This window comes from Notamacropus eugenii, chromosome 1, assembly GCF_028372415.1.
Source record: "Notamacropus eugenii isolate mMacEug1 chromosome 1, mMacEug1.pri_v2, whole genome shotgun sequence".
In the NCBI taxonomy this organism is placed as follows: Eukaryota; Metazoa; Chordata; class Mammalia; order Diprotodontia; family Macropodidae; genus Notamacropus; species Notamacropus eugenii.
The window spans coordinates 303,910,901-303,938,010 of record NC_092872.1 but is presented as its reverse complement, the minus strand read 5'-3'; the positions used below and the strand labels follow the sequence as shown (position 1 = coordinate 303,938,010).

Here is a 27,110-nt window from a genome sequence, read left to right as displayed (position 1 = left end):
ATAGGCTAACCCAGGGTGCAGAGCCAAGATGGCAGAGTAGAAAGACACACATACTCTAGCTCTTGCCCCACAGCCCATAAAGTAACTGTAAAAAAATGACTCTAAACAAATTCTAGAGCAGCAGAAGCCACAAAACAACAGAATGAAAGAGATTTCCAGCCCAAGATAGCCTGGAAGGCCGACAGAAAAGGCTTATCACGTGGGGCACAGAGCGCAGCCCGTGGAGCCAAGCCCAGCCCTGGTCACATGGCACCTGCAGGAACAGGCCCAGAACAGGCCTCAGGGGCAGAATCCCCAGCAGCAGTGGAGGTTCTCAGATCCCTCAACCCACAAATGCCAAAGACAGCTTCAAAGGTCAGTGAGAAAGCTTTTTCACTTGGGTGAAAAGGGAGCAGGGTCCTCCCCAGCTCCAGGTGGCAGCAGCAGCTCCATTTTTGGAGCCCTCTGTCTAACGCCCCTGGTGGAATTGAGCCATTGATCTGGGTCTCAGCCCTGAATGGTGGCCCAGGGGTGAGAAAGAGTTCTGGCAGGCATGGTAGAGCTGGTAGAAGCTCTGGAAAGGGAATTCTACTTGCAGATCCTAGGCAGAAAAGCTTTGGTAGTTCCTAGAACAAAGCACAAGCCAGGAGAGGAGTACATTTGTCTCCCTGGATTGTGCCACCTTGGAGGAACTGAGAACTTACAGGTCCCCAGAGTATACCCGCTTCTTGACAAAGGACTCAAAAGTCAAGTAACTGGATGGGAAAATGCCTCAAAAAAGGCGGAAAAAATAGCACTATGGAAGGTTACTTTCTTGGTGAATAGGTATTTTGTTCCATCCTTTTGGATGAGGAAGAACAATGCTTACCATCAGAGGCCTCCAAAATAAATATGCAACGGTCTCAGACCATGGAAGAGCTCAAAAAGGATTCTGAAAATCAAGTAAGAGAGATGGAGGAAAAACTGGGAAGAGAAACGAGAGCGATGCAAGAAAATCATGAAAAACGAGTCAACAGCTTGCTAAAGGAGACCCCAAAAAATGCTGAAGAAAATAACACCTTTAAAATGAGACTAACCCAAATGGCAAAAGAGGTCCAAAAAGCCAATAAGGAGAAGAATGCTTTAAAAAGAAGAATTGGCCAAATGGAAAAGGAGGTTCAAAAGCTCACTGAAGAAAACAGTTCTTTAAAAATTAGAATGGAGTAGATGGAAGCTAATGACTTTATGAGAAACCAAGAAATTATAAAATAAAACCAAAAGAATGACAAAATAGAAGACAATGTGAAATATCTTACTGGAAAAACAACTGATCTGGAAAACAGATCAAGGAGAGATCATTTAAAAATTACTGGTCTACCTGAAAACCATGTTAGAAAAAAAGAGCCTAGACATCATCTCCCAAGAAATTATCAAGAAAAACTGCCCTGATATTCTACAACCAGAGGGTAAAATAGAAATGGAAAGAACTCACCGATTACCTCCTGAAAGAGATCCCAAAAGACAGTGGGGAAACAAAACTTCCACACTTCAAACCATAGTATAAAGCAGCCATCATCAAAACCATTTGTCTTGGTTAAAAATCAGGGAGATAATTCAATGGAAGATATTAGATAGGGAAGAATGAGACACAATGGAATTCAGTAATCTATTATTATAAAAACAGAAAACACAAATTACTTAGGAAAGAAATCCCTATTTGATAAGAAAAGCTGTAAAAACTAAAAATCCATTCAGCATAAATCAAGCTTAGACCAACACCTTATGTCATATTCCATAAAATATTTTAAGTGCATAGATATCCTTAATATTAAAGATCATACTGATGAGGTATGGAACCAGAACACCTAAAAAAAAAAAAAAGAGAAAGACCTTTAGTCCTTGTTCTTTCATTATGACCCTCCAACCCACTCCAGCCTTTCCTTGTCTGCTCCTGGCCCACCTCAGGATACCTGACACTCCTTGATCCTGTCCAGAATTTCTCACAATTTTTTTCTGTATAAAAATACAAATCTTACCCACATTAAATTGCGCAGACTCATTAAGAATATCCCCCACTTCTATCGCTACTCTGATTGAAAGAAGGCTTGAGTGGTCAAATTCTTTCAAAGCAGATCCTCCTTATACCCTTCCATTTTGAGGTTCCTAAGTACTCCAAATCACAACAATACTATATAGAATTTAGACAGGCAGCAGATCAGATACCTTTCACAGGAATGGGCTGGAGATATATTTCTAACCAAAGAAGGAATAAAGGTAATTAGAGAAAATAAAATAGATAATGATGATTAAAGGAAATTGAAAAACTTCTACACAAACAAAATTAAGGCACCTAGAATAAGAAGAGAAGCAGTTGTATGTAAAAAGCTTTTTTTATCAAATTTCTCTGATAAGGGTTTAGTATCCAAGATACATAATTAACATATATGTGACCAAAAGTCATTCCATAACAGATAAGCATTCAAAGAATATGAACAAATAGTTCTCTTAAGAAATGAGACAATATTGACAACCATATGAAAAAATACTACAATCACTAACAAAAGAAATGCAAATCAAAACAACTCTTAAGATTTCATCTCACATTCTGTAAACTGCCTAAGACAAAAGGTGGGAAAAGTCAATGTTGAAGGAGTGTTGAAAAAATTAGGCACACTAGTATTCTTGGTTGAACTGTAAATTTATATAACCATTTTGTAAAGTAACTTATAATTATGCAAATAAAGGGACAAAAATGTCTCAAAGATTCCATTACTAGATTTATACCAGAAAGAGTTCATTGATAAGAATAAAGTGTTCCACATATACCAAAAAATTTATAGCAGCATTATTTGGGATAGCAAAAAATTGAAACAAAGTAGATGCTCAGCAAATGGTAAATGACTAAATAAACTGTAGTGTGTGAATGTAATGGAATATTACAATGCTGTAAGAAATGATGAATACAGAGAAGCATGAAAAGATAGACAGAGTAACAGATACAACAGAAGAATCAAAAACACTAAATCTGGTAAGAGACCTAACTAAGCCAAGCAACCTTTAAAAATGACAATAGGGGAGCCATTCCCTCCAGTTCGCGCTCCGCTGCTTATCCTCTTACCCTCTCTTCCACTGGCCCATGTCCACCTATCACTACCTGACAGCAGCTGGGGGCAGCTCTGGCCCCAGGCCCGCCGCTGCTGCATCCCTGCTGCACCAGAGTTTCTTGTGGAACGTCTTTCAGCGGGTTGATAAAGACAGGAGTGGGGTAATATCTGACAGTGAACTTCAACAAGCATTATCCAATGGCACATGGACTCCGTTTAATCCTGTGACTGTCAGATCAATCATATTGATGTTTGACCGAGAGAACAAAGCTGGAGTGAACTTTAGTGAATTCACTGGAGTAAGTATATCACAGATTGGCAGAATGTCTTCCGGACATATGATAGAGACAACTTTGGAATGACTGACAAAAATGAACTAAAGCTAGCGTTATCAGGTTTCAGTTATCGGTTATCTGCCCAATTTCATGATAGCCTTATCTGAAAGTCTGACAGACAAGGAAGACAACAGATCGCTTTTGATGATTTTATTCAAGGCTGCATTGTCTTACAGAGGTTGACAGATATGTTCTGGCACTACGATACCCGATCAGGATGGTTGGATTCAAGTGTCTTATGAACGGTATCTTTCCATGGTCTTCAGTATTGTATAACACTCACCTGTGGAGGTTATCGATGGGACTGTTATGGAAAAAAAAAAGACTGGAAATGCCAAATCCCTTATCTCCTCACATCATGAAAAAGAACACTGATGCAACTCAAGATTGTCTTCCTCCCAAATTTCATATAATTGATATGTTTATGTTTCAAAATACTAACTGTGTGTATATGTGAAAAAGTTAATTAATATTTTACCCTACTAACTATAACCATATAGCTCTCCACATGCAAAAATGGATTTAGTTTGTGGTCATTTGTGCCATGAAGTAGAATATGTGTAACTTCACTTCAGGTACACTGCATGAAAAATGCATCATGTCTTTGGTAGATGTCTCTACTCCTCATGTCAGAATGCTTCTAATAATCAGAATTTTAAAATCGTATGGAACTTGCACATAAGGCTTTTCATGTGCCTTACTTTTTTAAAGGGGTTTATTGTATCCATTTTAATATGTAATGTAAGCAATAAAGGAAATGGTACAGACTAAAAAAAAAAATGAAAATGGGAAGACTATAAAGAGAAGAAAAATGGGAAAGTGCTATAAAGAATTTTTAAATGAATGCTATCAACTATCAGTGGCAGTACTGCCACAACACTTGCCTCTAATATGTGAATACACTTAACAATGAAGCAAAATGGCACTACAGAGCAGCAGCCTCCAAACTTTTTTTATTTCACACCCCAAACATATGCATATTTATAAATTATGTGTGTTCTACTGTAATACGTATGTTATAAAACATACAAAAATTATAAAGTATGAGGCAAGGAAATAAACAGTATTTTTAAATAGTTTTAATTTTCTTAAATTTTTTTTGCTCTAAGAATTAGAATATTATTTTGTGAGAGCAATGTGATTGACTATGTTAAATTACTCTTGAAAACCTTGATTTAACATTCTGGTACACTATTCTGAAGATAAGGTTCTGAATTCAGTTTTTGACACATGGTTTAAATGCCAACCATGGCTTTAAAAGATATTGTACAGTGACACCTTAGACCCAAAAAAAAAGGGCACTTTTCCTTGATGGTGAATTTATTATACTTGTGAATTCAGGGGCAGACTTCTTACCAAATCTCATTAGACCATGAAATGTGATTGCTTTTACCACATAATAGGCTGACAAAGTCCCTAACAAGAAGTATTGCCTCTGTCACTTTCTTGTTCACTTATATTTGCATTATTAATATTATCTTCAATCCACAATTTGTTTGCAGTAATATTAAGCCATTTGTCCATTTGCTGAGTTAAATTACTTAAAACAAGGTAATATAATCTGTAAATCCACCTAACCAGGCACAGGTAAACTGAAATATTATCACAAGACTGAAAGCAAATTAACAAAGTGTGAGGGCTAACTTTAAATGCTGTATCTTACATGTGATCATCCCACACAGAGACTAAGTTGGGATACCACTGTTAATTCATATATTAAGCAGAAGTAAAACTTAATGTCTTTCTTTTTAAGATTAGAAAAATGAAATATGTATTCTAAGAGGGTCTTTCTGTGCCCTAATAGGCCATTTCTGTATACCCCCTAGGAGTTTATGCACTCCCCTCTGGTATCTACTGCTACAGAATACAAGGATCAGGAAAAGCATTGGTTCAGAGTTTAATTTGGAGAGTTAAGACTAAATATGCAAAGAAATCTGGAGGTGACAAAACTGTGGGGCACTCAATGACCATCAATTGACAAAGTAACTGAAAAAGATGAAAATAATAAAGGATGGCCCAATATTATGGTTGGAGACTTAGCCATCTTCTCCCCTGAAATATTATACTGAGTTTTGCTGATTAGGTGATTTTTGGTTTTAATCCTAGCCCCTTTGATCTCTGGAATATCATATTCCAAGCTCTTCAATCCCTTAATGTGGAAGCTGCGAAATCGTGTGTTATCCTGATTATACTTCCACAATACTTGGAATTGTTTCTTTCTGGCTGCTTGTAATATCTTCTCCTTGACCTGGGAACTCTGGAATTTGGCTACAATGTTCCTAGGAGTTTTCCTTTTGGGATCTCTTTTAGGAGGCTATCAGTGAATTCTTTCCATCTTTATTTCATCCTCTGGTTCTAGAATATCAGGGCAGTTTTCCTTGATAATTTTTTGGAAGATGATGTCTAGGCTCTTTTTTTTTATCATGGTTTTCAGGTAGACCAATAATTTTTAAATTTTCTTTCCTGGATCTACTTTCCAGGTCAGTTGTTTGTCCAATGAGATATTTTACATTATCTTCCAGTTTTTCATTCTTTTGATTTTGTTTTATAATTTCTTGGTTTTTCATAAAGTCATTAGCGTCCATCTACTCCATTCTAATTTTTAAAGAACTATTTTCTTCAGTGAGCTTTTGGACCTCCTTTTCCATTTGACCAATTCTTCTTTTTAAAGCATCTTCTCCTCATTGGCTTTTTGGACCTCTTTTGCCATTTGGATTAGTCTCATTTTAAAGGTGTTATTTTCTTCAGCATTTTTTTAGGTCTCCTTTAGCAAGTTGTTGACTCATTTCTCATGATTTTCTTGCATTACTCCCAATTTTTCCTCCACCTCTCTTACTTGATTTTCAGAATCTTTTTTGAGCTCTTCCATGGCCTGAGATCACTGCATATTTATTTTGGAGTTTTTGGATGCAGAAGTTTGACCTTGCTGTCTTCCTCTGATGGTATGCTTTGCTCTTCCTCATTTGAAATGATGGAAGAAAATACATTTTCACCAAGAAAGTAACCTTCAATAGTCTTGTTTTTCACCTTTTTAGTCATTTTTCCAGCCAGTTACTTGACTTTTGAATCCCTTGTCAGACGGACGGTATACTACTCTAGGCTCCAGAGGTTTTGTTGCAGTTGTTCTCTGAGATATCTGTACACACCTGTAAGTTCTCAGTTCCTCCAAGGTGGCACAATCAAAGGAGAGTAGTTTACTCCTCTCCTGACCTGCACTCTGGTCTGTGAGCAACCAAAAGCACCCTTTTCTGCCCTGGAACTACGAATGCAAGTAGGATTCCCTCTCCATAGCCACCACCAGCTCTGCCACTCCAGCACTCCTCTTCATTCCAGGACAGCGGAGGACTGAGACTCAGATCAGCCCCTTGATTCCCCCAGGGTCTAAAAGTGGATGTTGTTGCTGCTGCCCTGGGACCAGTCTGCACTCCCTTCTCACCCAGGTGAAAGAGCTTTCTTACTTATCTTTGAAACTATCTTTGGAATTTGTGTGTTGAGAAATCTGTGAACTGCAACAGCTCCTGTCCTGTCCTTACTGCATGGCCCACACTCGGCTGCACTCCACTCCAAGTCCAGTGTGATAGACTTTTCCTGTCAGCCTTTCAGGCTGTCTTGGGCTGGAAATCTGTTTCACTCTGTCATTTTGTGGCTTCTGCTGCTCTAGAATTTGTTTGGGGTCATTTTTTTACAGATATTTTATGGGTTATGGTGGAAGAACTAGAGCAGGTCCCTCCTTCTATTCCACCATGTTGGATCTGCCTCCCCTCCACCCCAACACTCTTTAACAAGAATGCAGCAAATAACTAAGATTTAATAACAATGGAAAATCTTACAATAGTCAAAAGGCTGGAAAATGGGAATAATTATATTAGGTATCTATCAAAAATAACTGACCTGGAAAACAGAATGAGGAGAGAGAATTTAAGACTCATCCTCATCCCACACAACCATGACCAAAATATGAACAGGTAGTTTTTTAATAAAGAAATGCAAGCTATCAATAACGGTATTAAAAAATACTGCAAATCATTAACAGAAAAATGTAAATTAAAGCAAGTGTGAGGTTCTACCTTGTGCCCATCAGCTTAGTGAACATGAAATGATGAAAGGAGGAAAGATGGAAGAAAGGGAGGAAGGGAGAAAGGGAAGGAAGGAGGGAATAGGAAAAAAAAGATGCCAAATGATAGTGGGGCTAAGAGAAGAGAGGCACTGGTGATGGAGCTATGGATTAGTCCAGGCCTTCTAGAAAACCATTTGGAACTATACCCAAAAAGCCACTAAACTATGACTCTACTAATAAGCCTATATGCCCCCAAAGAGAGTAAAGAAAAAGGAAAAGGACCCATATGTACAAAAATATTTACAAAAGCTCTTCTAATGGTAGCAAAGAACTAGAAATTAAGGAATGCCCATCAACTAAGGACTATATGAACAAATTATGAAATAGGAATATAATGAAATATTACTGCATGTGAAGAAAAAGATGAAATGAAGAGTTTTACAGAAATATGGGACAATTTCTATGAAGTTATATAGTGTAAAAGAAGTAGAATAAGGAGGAACAATTTACACAATAATAATACTGTAAAAACAAACAACACAGAGGACCACAACTCCATAGGACAAAAGATGAATGAAGCATGCTACTCATAACACAAGAATTTGTTATACTTCACTGTGCATATATTATAAGAATTTTGCTCTTCTTTTTTCCAGTAGGAGAGTAATGATAGGAATGAAAATAAATTTCTCTTCACTGGAAAAAAAATTATTTTTAAAACCATGACCAAACAAAAAAACTTCAATTTCCTAAAAGAAAATTGCCAGAATTTCTAGAACTAAGCAGCAAAGAGTAATCCACAGATCACTGCTTAAAAGAAATGTCATCAAATGACTAAAGAATTATTTATAGAGCAAGAAAAAAATAACAAAATTCATCTAGAAGAACAAAAAGTTAAGAATATCAATGGAAATCAATGAAAAAAATGTGAACGAACTAGGTTACAAACCACATTACAAAATAGTAATCATGAAAACAATTTGGTATTGGTTAATAGAGAGGATGATCAGTGAAATAGATTAGGTACACAATACATAGTAGTAAATGATCAGAGTAATCTAGTATTTAATAAATCCAAGGTATGGGCTTCTGAGGTAAGAATTAAACATTTGACAAAAACTGCTAGGGAAACTGGAAAGCAGTTTGGCAGAAACTAGGCCTCAAGGCTGCAGGTGTCCCACCCCTGAACTAGGCATAGAACATTTCACATCATAGAGCAAGATAAGGCTAAAGTGGATAAATTGTTTGCATATAAAGGGTGATATCATAAATAAATTAGTTGAAATGGAAATGTATCTGATTATATTAAATTAAAAAGCTTTCACACAAACAAAATTAATGAAGCCAAAATTGGAAGTGAAAAAGGAAACTGCAGGGGGAAGAGGGGCATTTTATAGCAAGTTTTTTTTTTTTTCTGATACAGGTTTCATCTCTCAAATATGTAGGGAACTGAATCAAATTTGTAAAATAAGAGACATTCTCCAGTTGATAAATGATAAAAGGATATGAACAGGCAGTTTTCAGGCAAAGAAATCAAAGCTACAGTCACATTAAAAAATTCTCTAAATCACTACTAATTAGAGAGATGCCCATTAAAACAACTCTGAGATGCCACCTCACACCTATCAGATTGGCTAACATTACAGAAAAGGAAAACGACAAATGATGTAGAGAATGTGGAAAAACTGGGACAATAACACATTGCTGGTGGAGTGTGAACCAATCTAATCATTCTAGAAAGCAATTTGGAACTAAAAGGGTTATAAAAACCACTTATACCCTTTGACCAAGCAATACTTCTATTTGGTCTGCATTCCAAAGAGATCAAAGAAAAGGGAAAAGCACCTATTTGTACAAAAATATTCATAGCAGCTTTTTGTGGTGGAAAAGAATTAAAAATCAACAAGATGTCTATCAAGTGGGAAATGATTGTGATGGATTATTACTGCGCTATAAGAAATGGTGAGCAGGTCAGTTTCAGAAAAATCTGAGAAGACTTACATGAACTCATGAAAAGTGAAGCAAACAGAATCAGGGTATATAGTAACAGTAGTATTATAAGGCTAATCAACTGTGATCAAAGACTTATCAAAGACTTAGCTACTTTGATCAAGACAATGAGCCAAGACAACTCCAAAGGAATGATAATTAAAATGCTATCCACCTCCAGAGAAAGAACTGAAGAACTCTGAATGCAGATTAAAACATAGTTTCTTTATTTTTCTTGCTTTATTTTATGTTGGTATTTTCTTTTGCAACATAGCTAATATGGAAATATGTTTTACATGACTTCACATATATAACTGATACCAAATTTTATACCTTCCAAAGAAGAAGAGGGACAAGAAGGAGGGAGAAAATTTGGAACTCAAAAATTTTTTTAATTATTGTTTTTAAAAAATTTATGTACAACTGGGAAATATTTAATAAAATAAATAAAAACATATCTTTAAAAGGGAAAAGCCAAATTAAAAATACCCAGGAATGTCATAACCAAAATCTAGAATCTGCAAGACAAAGGAAAAAAATATCATAAACAGCCAGAAAGAATTCAAACATTAAGGAACTACAGTGAAGATCACATCAGATTATATTACAACTACAACAAAGAAAAGAATGTCTTGGAGCCCAACATACCAAATGACAAAAGAAAAAGGTTTACATCCAAAAATAATTTATTCTAGAAAACTGAATATGATCCTACATAGAAAAAAATGTCTTTAGTAGAACAGTGGGTTTAATTATGAAAAAAACACAGCTGACTATTTCTGAAATACAAACACAGAAAACAAGGAGAAACCTAGAAGGGCAAATATATTTGATCAACTGTTAGAGAACAAATGATGAAAACAAGTGCTTACAGCATAATAGGAAGAGAAGAGACAGCAATTCTTTCAAAAATCCCACTATTGTCAAGAATCACGGAAAGAGTTAAAAAAACAGACAAAGCAGCACCCGGATAGGATTTGTCATACTTAAGAGTATTCCAACAGTTGATAGAGGGAAAAAGACCTTCCAGCAGAGGGGATAAGAGTTCACATAAGCCTCAATCACATCTGAATAAGTCATAGGAAAATTGAAGATATATACAAATACACAAAGTCTGGTGTATTTAACCAAGAAATAGACTGAAAATAATGAAAGATGGGGTAGAAGAAGGACAGTAGAATTAGGAAGGGAAGAGTCACAAGCATAATAAACTTCAACTACGGAAGCCTGACCACAAAATTAGGATTAAAAGGAGAGAAAATGTAAGATTTGGGTACAAATCTAGAATAGTCATTTCTCAATTAAATGGTCAAAGAATACGAACAGGAAATTTTCAAAAGAAGTGCAAACTGCTCCTAACCATATCTTTTTAAATGTTTCAAATCACTGCTGAGAAGAGAAATGCAAATTAAAACAGTAAAGTAACAGTATTTTTACCTTATATTCATCATTGCACAATGGCAATGATGATAAAAGAGGAAAATGGCTGTTGTTAAAGAGACAGTAAGAGGGAAGTTACACCAATTCACAGTTGATAGAGCAATGAAGTAGCCCAACAGTTCTGGAAAGAAATTTGGAATGATACTACAAAAGTCACTAAACTATGCATACCCTTTGACCCAGAGATGCTAATACTGGGCACATACCTGAAGGCAAAGACAAAGGGAAAAAACTCATGTATATTTCTAGATATTTCTGGCAACATTTTTTGTTAGAGCAAAGAACTGGAAACAAAGTAAATACCCACCAATTATGAATAACTGAAAACAATTTTAGTATATAATTTTTGGTAGAAGAATAATGTTAGGCCCTAAAAAAATGACAAACCATTCAGCTTCAGAGAAATGTGGGAAGATTTTCATTAACTAACAGAGAGTGAAGTGAAAAGGAACAGGAGAAAAATTTACATAGTGACCACAATAATATAAAGGAAAATAATTTTGAAAGATTTCTGAACTCAACACTAGGAGTACTGTTATAAAGTTAATCATGACTCCAGAAGACTAATGACAAAGGATATTTATCTCTTTGCAAAGCATCCGTCATCTCTCTCTTCTCTTTTGAAAGACTTCTGAACTCAACACTGAGTACCGTTATACAGTTAATCATGACTTTAGAAGACTAATGACAAAGCATACTTCTCATCTCTTTGGAAAGAATAAACCACAGGTATAGAGTGAGACATATTATTTTCAGATATTGTGATTATATTGCTTTGCTGAACTATAATTATTTGTTAAAAGGGAAGTATTCTATGTGAGGTGGTGATAGTAATGCAAAAGAAAAAAATTTTTTTAAATATACAGAAGAGAGCAGAATGAAGTTCAGAAAGGGCCAGAGACAAGCAGGGCAGTTTTGGTACTGTAATGTTAAATTTAATTAACTTTTTTAAAAAGCAAACTGTACTTAACAGAAGTAGATGGTTTCATATGGAACGGTCAGTTCTGTTCTTTGCATATTGAAATGTCTGTTTTCATATAACAATTATAAGGAAAAAGTACTGAATTGAGAGTGAGGAGAACTGTGATGTAGCCCTGACTATGCTAGTAACTTTGTAATCCTGGGACAAGTCACTTAATGATGACTGTGTCTTGAGTTACCTTAAAAGTGGAAGAACAGAACTGAACCATCAGATGATTTTTCAGAGTTCTCTTCCAATTCTAAAATCTGTAATTCTATAAAAATTTTCTACACTTGTTAAAGCAAACATTATTAGCTTTTAATGATTAAGTAAGCCATCAGTTTTTAGTAATCAAGTCAGTTAAAACTTTTTTCTGGCAGTTAAGTCAGATTTCATTTTCCTCCTCTCACTAGGAAGTCAAGAGAGTCAGGTCCTTCCTTCAATAGGATTTAAATGGCTGCTTCTGAGGAATATTTCCAAAAAGCACTTGGGCTCTTCAAACCACCCCAACACTGCTTTAAATGTTGGCCTGGCAAAAATTCATAAATAGTCAAGATGTACCTACTAAAAATGATTTTGATTCTTCTAAGACTTTTTTCCAGCTAGTAACCACAGTCCCTGAGTCAACTACTGCTGGGCTTAAGAGGTCATTTCTGATTCTCACTCCCCAATTATACTGTTAAACCACAATCCCTTTTAAAAGGAAAAAAAAAAGTTGATAAACAGATTACTTACTCACCTAAGATGGTTTCATTAAATTGAAAATCCCTATCTTGGGAAGGGGAAAGGGAAAGGAGGGATGGAGAAAAATTTGGAACTCAAAATCTTATTTAAAAAAATGCTGAAAACTATCTAAATTGTTAAAAAATAAAAGAAAAACCACATATACGATTATTATTGTGCTTCAGAAAAAACTGGATCTACATGAACTGATACAAAATGAACAGAACCTGGAGAACATTGTACACTAACATCAATACTATATATATATATATATATATATATATATATATATATATATACACATATATATATATATACACATATATATATATATACACATATATATGTGTATATAAAACAGCATCTATGAATGAGAATCATGCAAGACAATCCCAAAGGATTCTTTATGAAAAATGATATCCACCTCCAGAGAAAGAACTCATGTCATCTGAACACAGACCAAAGCATACTATTTTTCACTTTCTTTCTGTTTTTCTTTTTTGTTCAAGTTTTCTTCCACAAAATGACTAATAGGGAAATGGTCTATATGACTGAACATATGTAACCAGACTCAGACTGCTTACTATCTCAGGGAAAGGGCAGGGAGGGAAAAATACATTTTGGAACTTAAAATTTAAAAAACAAAAACTACTGTTAAAAATTGTTTTTACATGTAATTGGGGACAATCTAATTTTTTAACTAAAAAAGGTAAAAAATAAAAGCCACAGAAACCTCTTGGTTCAGAATTAATCAAACCATATTTACTCTAATTACAGAATCCCTGACATAAATTATCATTTGAGTAAGTTATAGTTTTGTGTTGAATATCTCAAAACCTCAATCCACCAATGATCTTATCAAACGTAGGTCTTCCCTCCAACCCTACAATACAGATCACAACTTATCAATGCCTTCTAATCTAGAGAGATTCCTTCTATTTGGGTTGTGTTTTGTTTTGTTTTGTGGAGGAGGGGAGTGAAGACTTGGAACTGTCCTTCATTTCTTTTACAGAAATTCAACAGATGATCTACCCAATGCTCCAAATGTCTTTTTTTTTTTTTTTTAACATTTTGTAGGTACTAGCAAAGCATCTGGGCTACTCATCTTCCTCTGGAAACATAACTGGCCAACCTCCTTTTCCAAACAGAAATATCCTCAATAAATAATAAATATTTACATAGCACTGTAGAGTTTACAAAACAACATAAACACATAATTTCATACATACCTCCCAACAACCTTGTAAGGCAAGTGTTAAGTATTATTAGCCCTATTTTTCACAGAAGGAAATAATCTCAGAGGTTAACAGACTGCCTAGGGTCAGAGTGCTTCGATTTGAACCTAGGTCTGATAACTAACATACTACTTCTAAACAGATGATCACTAGAAAAATGCTGTAGTCTTTGGATCACTTATTCTTCAGAGATCGTGGTTTTCCAAAAAGTCATGAACGCAAAGAATTGCTGGGGCAAATTTATATTTTAAAAAAAGGGGAGAAGAGTCAATTTCTGTACTGCAAAGTCTGGAATCTTTAAAAGCAGGGCACCTAACCACTCTGGTGACCAGCAAGGCAGAGAATTAAGTCATCTCAAACCCTATTCAAACCTTTAGACTCCAAACAAAGGAGTTAGGCACTACCAGTAGATTAGAGGTAATTATGCATTAACCAATAATTAGAGCTAAATCCTCAAGATAAGGGGAAAGAGCCCCAAACAAACTAAGAATCCTAAGAATCAAACAACACCAGAGAAGCAGAGAACTTACATCCTTCACTCTGTATGTAAAAAACAGCAATGTCAATTCTCCCTAGCTATGGTAGGGGGAGGGGGAAGGGGAGGAATACAGGAAGAGGAATCACATAGGCTCCAAACTGTCCTGCTCAGAAGGCTGCACTGGACCAGAGGAAAAGAGGTTTGTAAATAGAGCTAACATCATTCCTGTAACCCACAAGTTACACAGACCCAGGCCTGCAAACCCAGTATCAACCATTTTAGGAAGTTGAGGGAGTCCTGAAACCCAGCCTCAGGCTCCAGGTTGCCAATCAAATCAACCAACATTAAGTGAGTACTTAGTAAGTAGCAGGCACTATACTAAAAGCCCAAGGTACAAAGTCAAAAGATGACACTGTGTGTCATCAAGTAGATTACATCCTACCTGTGAGGAAACATGTACATGTATGAGTATATATAAGATACATACAGAGCAGATGGAAGTTAATGGTAATAGTTGCTGTGAGGACCAGAAAAAGTATTCTGTAAAAAGCCAGTCATCCAATAAATATTTATTAAACCCTTACTATATGTCAGACAAATAAAAGCCAAAAGAAAAACACTGCTTGCCCTCAAGAAGATCAGTTTCTATTAGAAGACATGTATCATAAAAGGAAGCTGAAAGGGAGGGCATAAGTCCAGAGTCAGAAGCAGAGACAAGAGAACCAAATTACGAATGGCCTGGGACCTTTCCTCAAAAGGAGAAGGGAAATACAAAGGTAGAGGGAGGTTCTAGAGTGGGAAAATGCAGGGAGAGGAGGCAGTTGAGGAATGATGTCGAAGTCCAGAGAGTCAGAATCGGAGCCAGTAAAAGAATGAAGGCATGGGTGGCCTGGGGCCCTTCCACAAATTGGAGGTGACAAAAAAGTGACCTTTGGAATGATTCTTGAAGAAAACCAGGGATTCCAAGAAGCAGAGAAGTGGTAAGAAGAAATGAATCCAATAAAGAAAACAGCCAGTAGTACAAAATGGAGGTAGAAGTTCCTACTAAGATGGCTATACTTAATAGTGAATAAAAATTTATTAAGTATCTACTATGTGGTAGGCACCGTGCTAAGCACTGAGGATACAAAAAAAGACATAAAACAATCCCTGCCCACAAGGAGTTCAAAATCTAAAAGGGGAAGACAAGGCATAAAAAGCTGAAAAGGGGGGGTAGGGGTGGGAGAGATTACCTGGCCTAAGGGCAGGATGAAGTCCTGCAATCCAGGTAGGAAATGATGTGAGCATTGGGGAGATTCAGAGTTAATTTCATCTTGCAAAATGATGAATTTCTGTACATCATAAAGTCTTTCAGATAAGCAGTTGTTTCCAGTGGGAAATGAAATGAATTTTCTAGGTGTCCTCCTTAAATGGTGTAGGATCTAAAAGAAGCCCTCCACTGTCCAACCTTCTCCCCTACCCACCCCCCCAATCAGAAAGAGGAAGGGGCCCCAGAGGCAGGGGGGAGAAAGCATACCTAAAAAGGTAGAAGAACTACCAGCTCCCATACCTACTCTAGCAAAACCCCAAAGTTCATGCCAGATTGAATAATAATTTTTTCTCAGTACTACACAAGGGATCACCCTAGGAGTCCAAGGGGAATAAAAAAAGGCTCTCCCCAGCTACTATCCAGCAAAGACATCATTGACCCAGCATCCATTCCCAGAACAAACAGAGGGGGCCAGAGACACCTGTAGCCTGCAAGGCTCTGTGTTCTTACACAGGAAAAGTGGAGGACTCCTCAGAGAAAGCCCCAGGTTGTTTAAAAAGCTACAAGGTGGGAAGCATGGAAGTGCCTAAGGAACATTGGAAGCAATGACCAGCACTCATACTGAGAAAGCCAAGGCTCAAAGGCTAACAGTATATCCTGAGGCACCAAAGGTCCTGAAGATTCGGAGCTCTGATCCTCAAAGATGCAGGGAGCCTAACCCTAGAAGACAGTCAGTGCAGGAATCCAAGTGACCTAATAAGAAACCAAGTAGGGGCAACAACCCCACTGAGGGTGTGGAGCTTGGCCCTGGTCCAAAACCCCAATTCAGGAATTAAAAATGAAAAGATGGGTAAAGGAAACAGACAAAATCAAGAAGTGACTACTAATTTAGAGAGCCTCCAAAATTCTGTTACAATTCCAAGCAATGACTCAAGGAAAAAAAAAATAGATTTTCCACAAGTACATGAATACCTACAGGAAATTAAAAAGAAATAAAAAAATTTTTAAAGCTCTTAAAGAAAGAATTGAAAGAAAAATAAATGTAACACATTAACTAAGAAATAGAGGAGACTCCCTCAGTAAGTCAAAGTAAGTTCAGCAACAATGGACCAAAAGCCCATTTCCATAGAGGGAATCTGAGTATCAACTAGCCCTCAATTTCCCCCAATCCTGTCAGCCCGAATCCTGAACCCTGATCCAGACAACAAATCAATAAAAACCCATCCTCTTCACCCATATTGAGCCCTTAACTGCATTCAGCATCTTTCTGGACTGCCCTGTGTGTGTCCATCATTCCCAACTATCCTGTGCTATGTGTATTGCCCAACCTCAATTCCAATGAAGCTTGCTTGCTGTACTTTCTGTCTGCTCCTGACTCACCATGCTTTTTGTTTTTTGTCAAAGAGTACTGAACCTCCCAGCCTCAAATGAGCTCAAGGCTGATGTTACCTGTAGTTGTACTTATTTTCCAATGGAATAGAAAGCAAGGGCTGAATCCTAAATTGCATGGCCCATGATGGCAGAGATCCTCCCCTTCAGAGCTGTAATAGGGGCCCCGCAGGCTTTCCCTTCAGGAATATAAGTGGCACCAGTGCTCTACAGGTTTATCACCTTGGCAGACAGGTAGCAGAGGGGAGATTTTTGGTTTTTCCTTGATATGCCAAAGCTCCCCAAGTCCATGTTATTGCCCAATCTCATGATTTTATAAAGATACATATGTGGGTAGATAAATACTGATACTCTTTCTCTCACTTTCTTTTTGGGGTAATATAATCATAATATTATCCATTATTTTTTTCTATTCTTTTGGTTTGCTTTTCTGAAATTGTTTACTTACTTATTTACAGGTATTTATTATCACTCTATCAAGCCCACCCCTCAAGTGAACAATATAAAACAAGAAAAAAGAAAACACTTGTAACCAAAATGAATAGTATTCAAATTCCCATCTTGGTCATGTCCAAAAATATATGTCTCATTCTGCATTTGAAATCCATCAACTCTCTAGAAGAAGGTAGGTAATCTGCTTCATCATAAATTCTCTGGAATTGTGGTTTACCACTGTACTGAACAGTTATAAAATCATTCATTTTCTCTCAAGTTGTCATAATTAATATAAATTGTTCTCCTAGTTCTGCTCACTTCACTCTACATCAGTTCATATCTTCTCAGTTTCCTCTGAAGCTGTCCATTCCATCATTTTTAGCACAATAATATTCCATTTTTCATATACTGTAATTTATCCATTCCCCAATAAGTAAATACGCCCTGAGTTGCCAGTTCTTTGACGCTGCTATAAATATTTTGTACCTATGGGTCCTTTGCTTCTTCGTTGTTCTCTCTGAGGTACAGACCTAGTAGCAGTATGAACAGTTCAATAACTTTCTGGACAGATTCAAACTCACTTACAGTATAGCTAGACCAGTTCACTATTCCACCATTTCGTTAATGTACCTATTTCCCTCCCATCCTTTGCAACATCTGCCATTTTCTTCTGTCAGCTTTTTTGGAATCTCACAGGCATGAAGTGATAAGTATAAGCAATCTCAGTTACTTTACTTTGCACTTCTCTAATTATACTTATTTTTGTATGGTTATTGTTAGTTTTGATTTCTTTGTTTAAAAACTGCCTATTCATGTCCCTTGACTATAGGGAATGACTTAAGTCTTTTCAATTTGAAATGATTCCTCTATCATGGATATTAGACCTTTATCAGAGAAATTTGATGCAAAGGTTTGGGTCGTTTTTTTTTTTCTCCAGTTATCTGTTTATCTTTTAATTTTAATGGCATTAGATATTTGTGCAAAACCTTTTATAAATTTTATGTAATCAAAACTATTTTATTTTCTCTAAAATATTTTATAAAATGATTCTTAATTTTTTCAATTCCAGATTTCCTAAGTATACACTTGATATAGTCCCTATTTCATCATCTGAAGTGTGATCTTAAGAGTGAAAGTTCCCAAAAACAGAAAAAAGGAAATACAGATTAAAATCACACATCAATGAAATACATTCATACATCAACAAAAACTGGTGTATATATACCATGGCTAACGCTTGCATCTTTGAATATATTTAAAAAGTTCTAATTCAATAGAAAATCTACAATTAAAGAAGTATGCCTTAAATATTTTATTTTGTAAAATTACATATGGTATCTTAAGATATGTATATCAAGTATTTAAAACTATTAAAGCTTAAAACTGCACTAAGGCTTTTAAAACACTACATAACTGAAATATGTATGTATACATACATATAGTATACTAATTAAAATCTCAAAAGAACTAAACTCCTCAAATGATTGGAATCTTCTACTTCAAAATTTTAAAAGAAACAAGTTATTAGAAAAGAACTTCACAGAAGTGATTTTTTTTTTAACAGAGTATTTATTGGGATCAGTACATACTGAATTTCTATACCATTAACACACTGAATGATCCAGTTTTCACTACTGTATATTGATTAGGCTGATTAACTCAAGTTGCTAGAAGATTCAGTCAGTCAGAACACCTTTTTTCCCCAAGCATTTCAGTTAATCAAAATTTTAGTCAAAAGTAAAAGAAAACAGAATAATGAGCTATGGACATTACAAGTTTTATTCTTGCAAAAACATTTATTATTTTCCAATAAAGAGAAATTAAATTATTAAACTAAAGACATTTAAAGCCTATAAAGGAAGTACAAGTTCAAGACCAGCCAATCTTTCTTTACCATTCCTGTGTTTTTAAAGCAATCAGTGAGTATAAAAAAAAATGCAATCCTATGGTCCAGCAAGTTATAACATATGAATGTAATGGAATATTATTATGCTATAAAAGATAACAAAAGAGACAATTTCAAAGAATTCTAGATAGTACAAACTTCTGCACACTGAAGTAGAAACAGAACCATTTATATAAGGACAACAACGTTGTAAAAAAAAAAAACAGCATAGCTTTAAAACTTAAGAATGCTGATAAATGCAATAACCACCCATGTATCCAGAGGAGGGCCTTTGACAAAGCCTATTACCTACTTCTTGACAGACTTGATGAATTCAAGGTGCAGCAGACATGCTTTCTCAGACATATCCATTGTAAGTATGGATTTGCTCTGCCTGTGAACATTTATTACAATAACAGTACCTAACAGCTAACATTTTGTATTGTACCTACTATGTGCCAGGCACTAGGCTAAGCATTTTACAAATAATACCTCATTTGATCCTCACAAGCCTGGAAAGAAGGTGCTATTATTATTATTCCCCACTGATTTGCCCAGGATCACCAGCTAGTAAATGTCTAAGGCTGAGTTTAAACTCGGGTCTTCCTGACTCCAGGTCCAGCTGTTTTAATTTTTTTAAATGAAGGGGCAAAGAGGATTTGAAGGGAAGAGAGCTAATACTAATGCCAAAAACAATAATCACTGAAACCTTTTTTTAACATACAGAAGATAATAAAAGAAAGCAAAGACAAATAAGAGAGCTTTGAAAATAACATATTGAATTTATTATACAATTTTTTTCAAAAGTAAGCAGAATGTCATAGAGAGTCCTGATTTCACCTACACTACTCCTTTTATATTCTATTTCACAAATGAAAACATTCCTCTTATGGTGTTGAGAATTTTTTTTACACCAAAAAAAAAAATGGGGGAACGGGGGGAGGGGGTGGTCAGTCAAGTAGAAGGAATACCAAAGGAGAGCAGTGTCACAAAAGCTGAGAGAGAAGACAATATCCAGGACTAATGTCCAAAGTTACAGGGGTTAAAAAGTATGAAGGCGGAAAAAAAAGCTATTAAACAACTAAGAAACCATTGATGACCTTAGAGAGAGCAATTTCAGTTGAGCAGTGGTGCTGAGAAGTAAATGGGAGTGATGCTAAGAAGCATGGGGAAGCACTGGGAAGTATGAATTAGGGAAATGGAGCCAAAGAACACAAACATCTTTTTCTACGATTTTGGCTGGGAAAGGGAGAATGGCTAGAATGAGTGATGGACTGGGAACTCAGGGAAGGCTGAAATTACTGGAGGTTACAGGTAGGGTATAGAATAGGTTTAGATGAAATGAGAAAGAATAAAAAGTAGAAGATTTTATAAAAGACTGTGATCCTACAGAGGATTTTCAGCATTCTTAAATACCTTCAATGAAGATGTACAGTATATGCATACAACTGTTAGCATAATTAAAGGTATCTCTGTTTCAATCAGCTTATCATCATCTCTTCTCTCCATATTTTGTGCTAATAATAGTTCTAGGGAGGGAGAAAGCATTAACTGTGAGGATCATAAGATTCTTAAACTGAAGTCTAGAAGGCACCTTAGAGGTCATTGAGAAATTATCTTCATTTTATCTCCCAAGTAACCATATAAGGCTCTACCATCTGTAGAATAACATTCTTGTGTCACCTTTCTTCTCTCCTCCTGAAGTCCCTTCTCCAACCAAGGGTAATACACAACAGAAAGATTAACAAAAAAGAGTAAAATTTGAAAAAAAATCATCTCAATTTAAGCTGATTTGATCAACAAAAATGTATTAGAATACCTTCTATGTGGCAAGACTGTATTAGATGCCAGATAGAAAAAAAAAATCATGACAATATTAAACAAGTATATTCTCCACAAGCACCTATGCATGGATAAGCCTAATAAATATTATCCTCTGATGTAATCTAGTTAATTCATTATTTCATAAGTCAACTAACAAAATACAAATGACGGCATGCATCTAATAGGCTAACAATTTAACCAAAATAAATATAATGTCACAAGAAAAGAAATTCTCACTTCTTTAAAAAAATAAAAAAGCAGTGAGACTACAAAACAACACATTTTCAATATTAAGTGATAAAATTATTATTACAATTAAAACATATAACCTAAATTGATTTAAAGAAACATAAATTAAGACATCACTGAAGTTCCACCTCATACCATCAGATGGCCAAAGTTAGCAACAAAGGAAAATGACAAAGGCTGGAAGACTTGGGGAAAATAAGTACACTAACACACAGTTGGAGTTTTGAACGGGTCCAGCCATTCTGGAAAACAATTTGGAAGTAGGCCCAAAAAGCCCAGAATACCACTACAAGGTCTATACCCCAACTAGAGGAAAGAAAGGAAAAGTGCCCATACATACTAAAAAGAGTTATAGCAGGTTTTTCTGTGGTGGCAAAGAACTGGTAACTGAGGAAGTGCCCATCAAGTGGAAAATGACTAAAAATGTGATGGACTACTATTGTGCTATAAGAAATAATTAGGGGATGATTTCAGCAAAACCTGGGAAGATCTATATGAAGTGATTCAAAAAGAAGAAAATAATTTATACAATAGTAATATTATCAAAAAGTCAAATATACAAGACTTTAGAACTCCTATCAATGCAATTACTAACCACAATTCTAGAGGACTAACAATGAAATATGATTTCCATCTCTTGACAGAGAAAGGTGATGGACTCGGAGTACAGATTGAGACCCGCTTTTTTTTTTTTTCACATGAACAATGCAGGAAAACTTTGCTTGGTTATATATACTTGTTACAAGGTATTTGTGTTTCTTTTTCAATGAGGGTGAGGTAGGAAAGAAAGAAAGCAGATTTTCATATAATATGAAAAAACTAAAATTTAATTTTTAAAAAAATCCCATAGTCTTCCTAACTGACTGGAGTTTCAAGTATTTCCGCTCTGATCAGTGACATGAAGGGTCCCATCAAAAGAAACAGAATACGTGGTACTTTCCATTCTCTTGCTTTCTTTCATCAAATTTTAATTGACACTTATGAAAGAAATGAGGGTGAACTTCATCAAACCTAATAAAAAAGCTAAGCTAAATCCTAGGTAAAGAAATGAGTACACAATGAATTAATATATTAGAAAGATTAAAAGTCTGATAATCCTATTCATCAAACTTTCCCTGACCTTCATTGTGCTTTGTATCACAACTCTGGTTATTTTTCTCTCTTCCTTAGCTACTGAAACCTCCTGTAATAAACTTAACATTGCAAGTAAAATAAACATTCATAGCAAACAAGGAAAACTAACATCGATTAAGAAAATACCCATGATTAAAAGTTCCAGTTGCAGCACCTAATCACAATAAACCTAGGGCTTTTTCCAATAACATTTTCTGATTAATCCCTAAGAAACCTAGTAAAATATAAGTTCCTTGAAGGCAGGGACTCTCACTTCTCTATTTCTATCTCCAAAACCAGGAACCTGTGCCTGACACACAGTAGGTGCTCAATGAATGCTTGATCAATTAAACCTTTAAAGAAACTACAGACCGAAAAGAATGACCTGGCACTTTTCATCCAAATAAATGCTTTATGTACATAAACTTCATTGAATTTAACCATATCTATCCAGAAGAACTTTTAAGTCAACCCCAATGGTAATAGCAAAGACCAGGACCAATTCCTGCCTTTACCATTAAAGTCACTCTCTACTTCCTCCACCTGCCCCTCTCTACACTCCCCCTCCAAGAAAAAATAACTACCCATACAAGACTTTCAAGATTTCAACTGTTTCTTACAGGAACATGAATTGAGAGCAAGAAGAGGCCTTAGAGGTCATCTAATACAACTTTCATTTTCCAGATGCGGAAACTAAGGTTCAAGGAGCTCAACGAGCTTGCCCCAAACCAGCTCGGACTGTGAGCTCCTTTTAAGGGTAGGACCTGTTTCTGTCTTGCACCTATCCTCCCCAGTCTTAGCACAGAGCCTCTGGTACCCAGTTTTATTAATGCTTGCAAATCAAAATTAAGGCTTGTTCCTAAATGCCTGATATAACACAGGATGCAACATCCACGTCCTCTGCCTCCAAAAGCTAAACCATTCCACCCACGCTGCTCCTAACCATCAAGGAAGGCCAATCAATACTCAGGTGATCAGTTTAAAACAAAAGCCTGGAAATGAATTTGGGGGGGGGGGGGGGGGGAGTTGTGTGCCTCAGTCTGTCTACCGTGTGTTTAAGTTGTCTGCTCTAAGTCTGTATCTAAGTTTCTCTAGGGCCTTTTGCTTCCAGCGTGTGTAAGTCTGTCCTCTGTGGGAGTGTGCCTGTGTAAGTCTGTCTATCGCCTTCGACTTCCCAAAGAGCTTTCTAGCTGTTAACTCATTCCCTTTAGAAAAAAAAGAAATGTAGTGCACTTGGTTTTCCAGACTCGTAAAGCCCCCTCCCCCAGCCTCCCCCGCAGTGCCCGCCTCCGGGTGCACGCAGCCCCCGCCGAGGCAGGGCCCGGCTGCCGTCCGAGGCCAGCCCAGGGTCAGGTCCCCGGGGATCCGCTCCCCGCACCCTCCCGGGGCGGTGATCTCCCTCCCAGTCTCCTTCAGCCGCCGGAATGGAAGCTCCCAGAGGGCAGGATCGGTCCTGTTGGGGGGAGAGGGGGACGCGGTGAGTATTTCTCCCCGGCGGCGCCAGAAACGCAATAAGAGCTTCCGAAAGGAGCGTGGACGGACTGAGCGACGGAGCGAGCGCCCTCCTCGTCCCCCGCCCGGCCCCGCCGCACTCACAGCGTGTGCCCGCACACGTTCACCATCAGCTTCAGGGAAGGGTTCCGGTACTTGGTGGTCTTACACCGAGGGCAGCCCTGGTCGTCCATGGCGCCTTCTCTCTACCTCCTGACCGACTCCCACCCCCAGCCCCAACCTCGCGGCACGGACCACACCGAGCCCGATCCGGCCGCGGGCTCTCCACACTGAGGGGAAGCAAAACCGGTCTCCGTCAATAACCCGCACCGCGGCGAGTGGGTTCCGTCGGTGAATGGGCTCCGGCGGGAGCGCGGCGCACCAAACAAAGGTTCCGGGGGGCGGGGAAGAAAAGCAGAGGGAGGCAGGAGGGGGGAGGGAGAAAGGGGCGGGGCTGGGGGAGGGAGAAAGGGGCGGGGCGAGGGAGAAAGGGGCGGGGCGAGGGGAGGGAGAACGAGAGAGTAGAAAGGTAGAGAAACTCAAAGCCTGGTGGTGGCTACTGGGTTCTGTCTTGCGTCTTTCAAGGAAACTAGAACCGTGTACCAATTAGAAAAGCCTTAAAGTCTTCCTGGGAAATTTCATTAATAATTAGGAGGTTTCAACGCGGGGGGGAGAGAGGGGGGAAGGGGGAAAGGGAGGAAGTGTTTGTTAAAATCCTGCACACTGAAATGAGCCATGCCTTTCCACTGAAGAGTATATAAATATGTATCATACATATGTAACAAATAAAATATACAAAATAGAAATCTCGTGGCAGAGTGGACAGATTATTGAATTGGGGACAGGGATGTCTGGATGTGAATCCCGCTTCAGACACTTTTTGACAGACAGCTTTGTGACCCTGGGCAAGTCTTTTAACAGGAGTTGGACTAAATGGCCTCTGATGTTCCTTCTGTCCATGAACTTAAGATTCTCTGAAAAATGTGCCCAACTTCCAAATACTTCTGGCTCTCAATAAATGTTAGAATAAGGTAAATATCTGTTTTCAATAGGAGTACCTTGCCTCAAGGGTGTCAAATTTGCCTTAACTCAATTGTGATTGACTACACAATTTCCAACAACCTTAAAATCATCTTCATGCAAAACCTTTTTTCCCCACCAAAATAAATTCCAGCAAGGAGGAAAAAATAGTCTGCAGATATCTGAGCGATCTCACTCAGCAATACCAATAAAAGTAAATCTACTTTTCATGAAAGATTTCAAAATACACTCCACACATTTGTTAATACTGAAATAGATAGGAAAATAAATCTTTTCACAACCAGAACTGAAAATTCAATAGTGAGTCTATTCCTAATCAATGAGAATGCCTACCATAATCTGTAATTATCAAGTAAGGTGTGAGGTCATAGAGATGGACCTGGAGCAAGAGCGAGGAGACCAAGTTTTAAATCCTGCCTCAGTCACTGTGACTTTGTACAATTCACTTGATTTCTCCAGGCCTCAGTTTTTTCATCTATAAAATTAGGATATTGGACTAAATGACCTCTGAAGTTCCTTCCAGTTCTAAATCTATAGTCCTATTAGTAGAAGGACATACTAGATACTAATAATAGCTAAACAGTATCATCTCATAGCTCATCATTTCAATATATGTGATTGATTCACATCTATGTCTTCAGAAAAGTCCTCTATTGAGGCCTTTCTCTGTCTTTCCATATTATAGGGGTATCAAAACATAAAATGAAGCTCACTGAGAATGAAGATACATTTCAAGTGATGATAATCGTGGAGAAGGCTAACACTCTGAGATGTTTCCTACCATCTATTTATCAATACTATAGGCATCTTTATCCAATGCCACTGGGATTGATGGAACAGGGATCAAATTATGCAAATAGCATAAGACTTCAGGAATTTCTTCACCATACCATCAGTTATCACCAAGACCTGTGGTAGTATGTATATACTGTACTGATTTTTATTGGAAATTGACACTACTGATCCAAAATTCAGAAAGCCGAAGTACTTTGAATTATTGCCAATTTTTGGTACTCTTTCTTGCATTTTCTCTTACCCATCTCTTTGTGAACAATATCTATTTGTAAGACAACTGGCTGAAGATATAGAGCTATAGCATTAGCACATAGGAATTTAGCCAGTCCATATACAAATAGAACTGACTTTGGCCTCATTTTGCAGCATGACCCATCTAACTGAACTAACAAGCCACTGACTAGTTAACTATTCAAGATTTACAAAACATTAAAAATCCACTGCTATGGAGAGATACGAGCTTCTCTCAATTTTCAAAAGCCAAATAGAGCCATTAAAAAAGTTGCAGCAAATCTCCATTCTTATTGGTATTACCAATTGATATTACCTTCAATGTCTTCATTGGTTTTTGACAGTGTATTAGAGATGACACAGAATTTCAATGATTCCTTTATTTACCGTCATCAATATGATTATGAAGAAAGGACAGAAAACAGACTAAAACCATAATCGTATCTTACTACTCTCTATTTCCAGGATTTCAACCAGAGCTTTTCTGGATGGACTACATGAACATGGAGGACATACTCAAAAATGTACACTCAGAATCACAATAGGCTTTAGACCAAGAGTTCTTCAACTTTTTGTGTGTTATGGATTCCTCTGGCAGTCTGTAAAAGCCTATGGATTCCGTCTCAAAATGATGTTTTTTTCTTCTTTTTTAATTTTTTTACTTAAATCTATCAAAGTTAGTCATCCCACAGTGTAACTGTTACTATGTACAGTCTTCTCCTGGTTCTGCTCACTTTGCTCAGCATCAGTTCATATAAGTCTTTCCAGGTTTTTCTGAAGTCTGCCTGCTCATCATTTCTTATAGCACAGTGGTATTCCATTACATTCATATAATACCACTACTTGTTCAACCATTCCCTAATTGATGGGCATCCCCTCAATTTCTAATTCTTTGCCACCACAAAAAGAGCTCCTATAAATATTTTTGTACATGTGAATCCTTTTCTAAGTTTTATGATCTCTTTGGAATACAGACCTAGAAGTGGTATTTTTATATTTGATGAGTCAAAGGGTATGCGCAGTTTTATAGCCCTTTGGCCATAGTTACAAATGACTCTCTAGAATGATTGGTTCAGTTCACAACTCCACCAATAATAAATTATAGTTCCAATTTTCTCACATCTTCTA

General features: G+C 36.9%; 1 protein-coding gene and 1 pseudogene across 1 annotated transcript in view; one reads left to right on the top strand and one right to left on the bottom strand.

Annotated features, from left to right (window-relative positions):
* The window catches only part of MNAT1 (MNAT1 component of CDK activating kinase), a 290,992-nt gene extending 266,661 nt beyond the window's left edge, over window positions 1–24,331 (bottom strand). The window contains exon 1 of the mRNA XM_072629396.1: window positions 24,021–24,331. Coding sequence (XP_072485497.1) covers window positions 24,021–24,109 — 89 coding nt within the window. The 5' untranslated portion in view covers window positions 24,110–24,331. The remainder of the gene's footprint in view (window positions 1–24,020) is intronic.
* LOC140517814 (programmed cell death protein 6 pseudogene) lies at window positions 3,095–4,171 on the top strand (annotated as a pseudogene).
* Window positions 24,332–27,110: the final 2,779 nt, after the last annotated feature.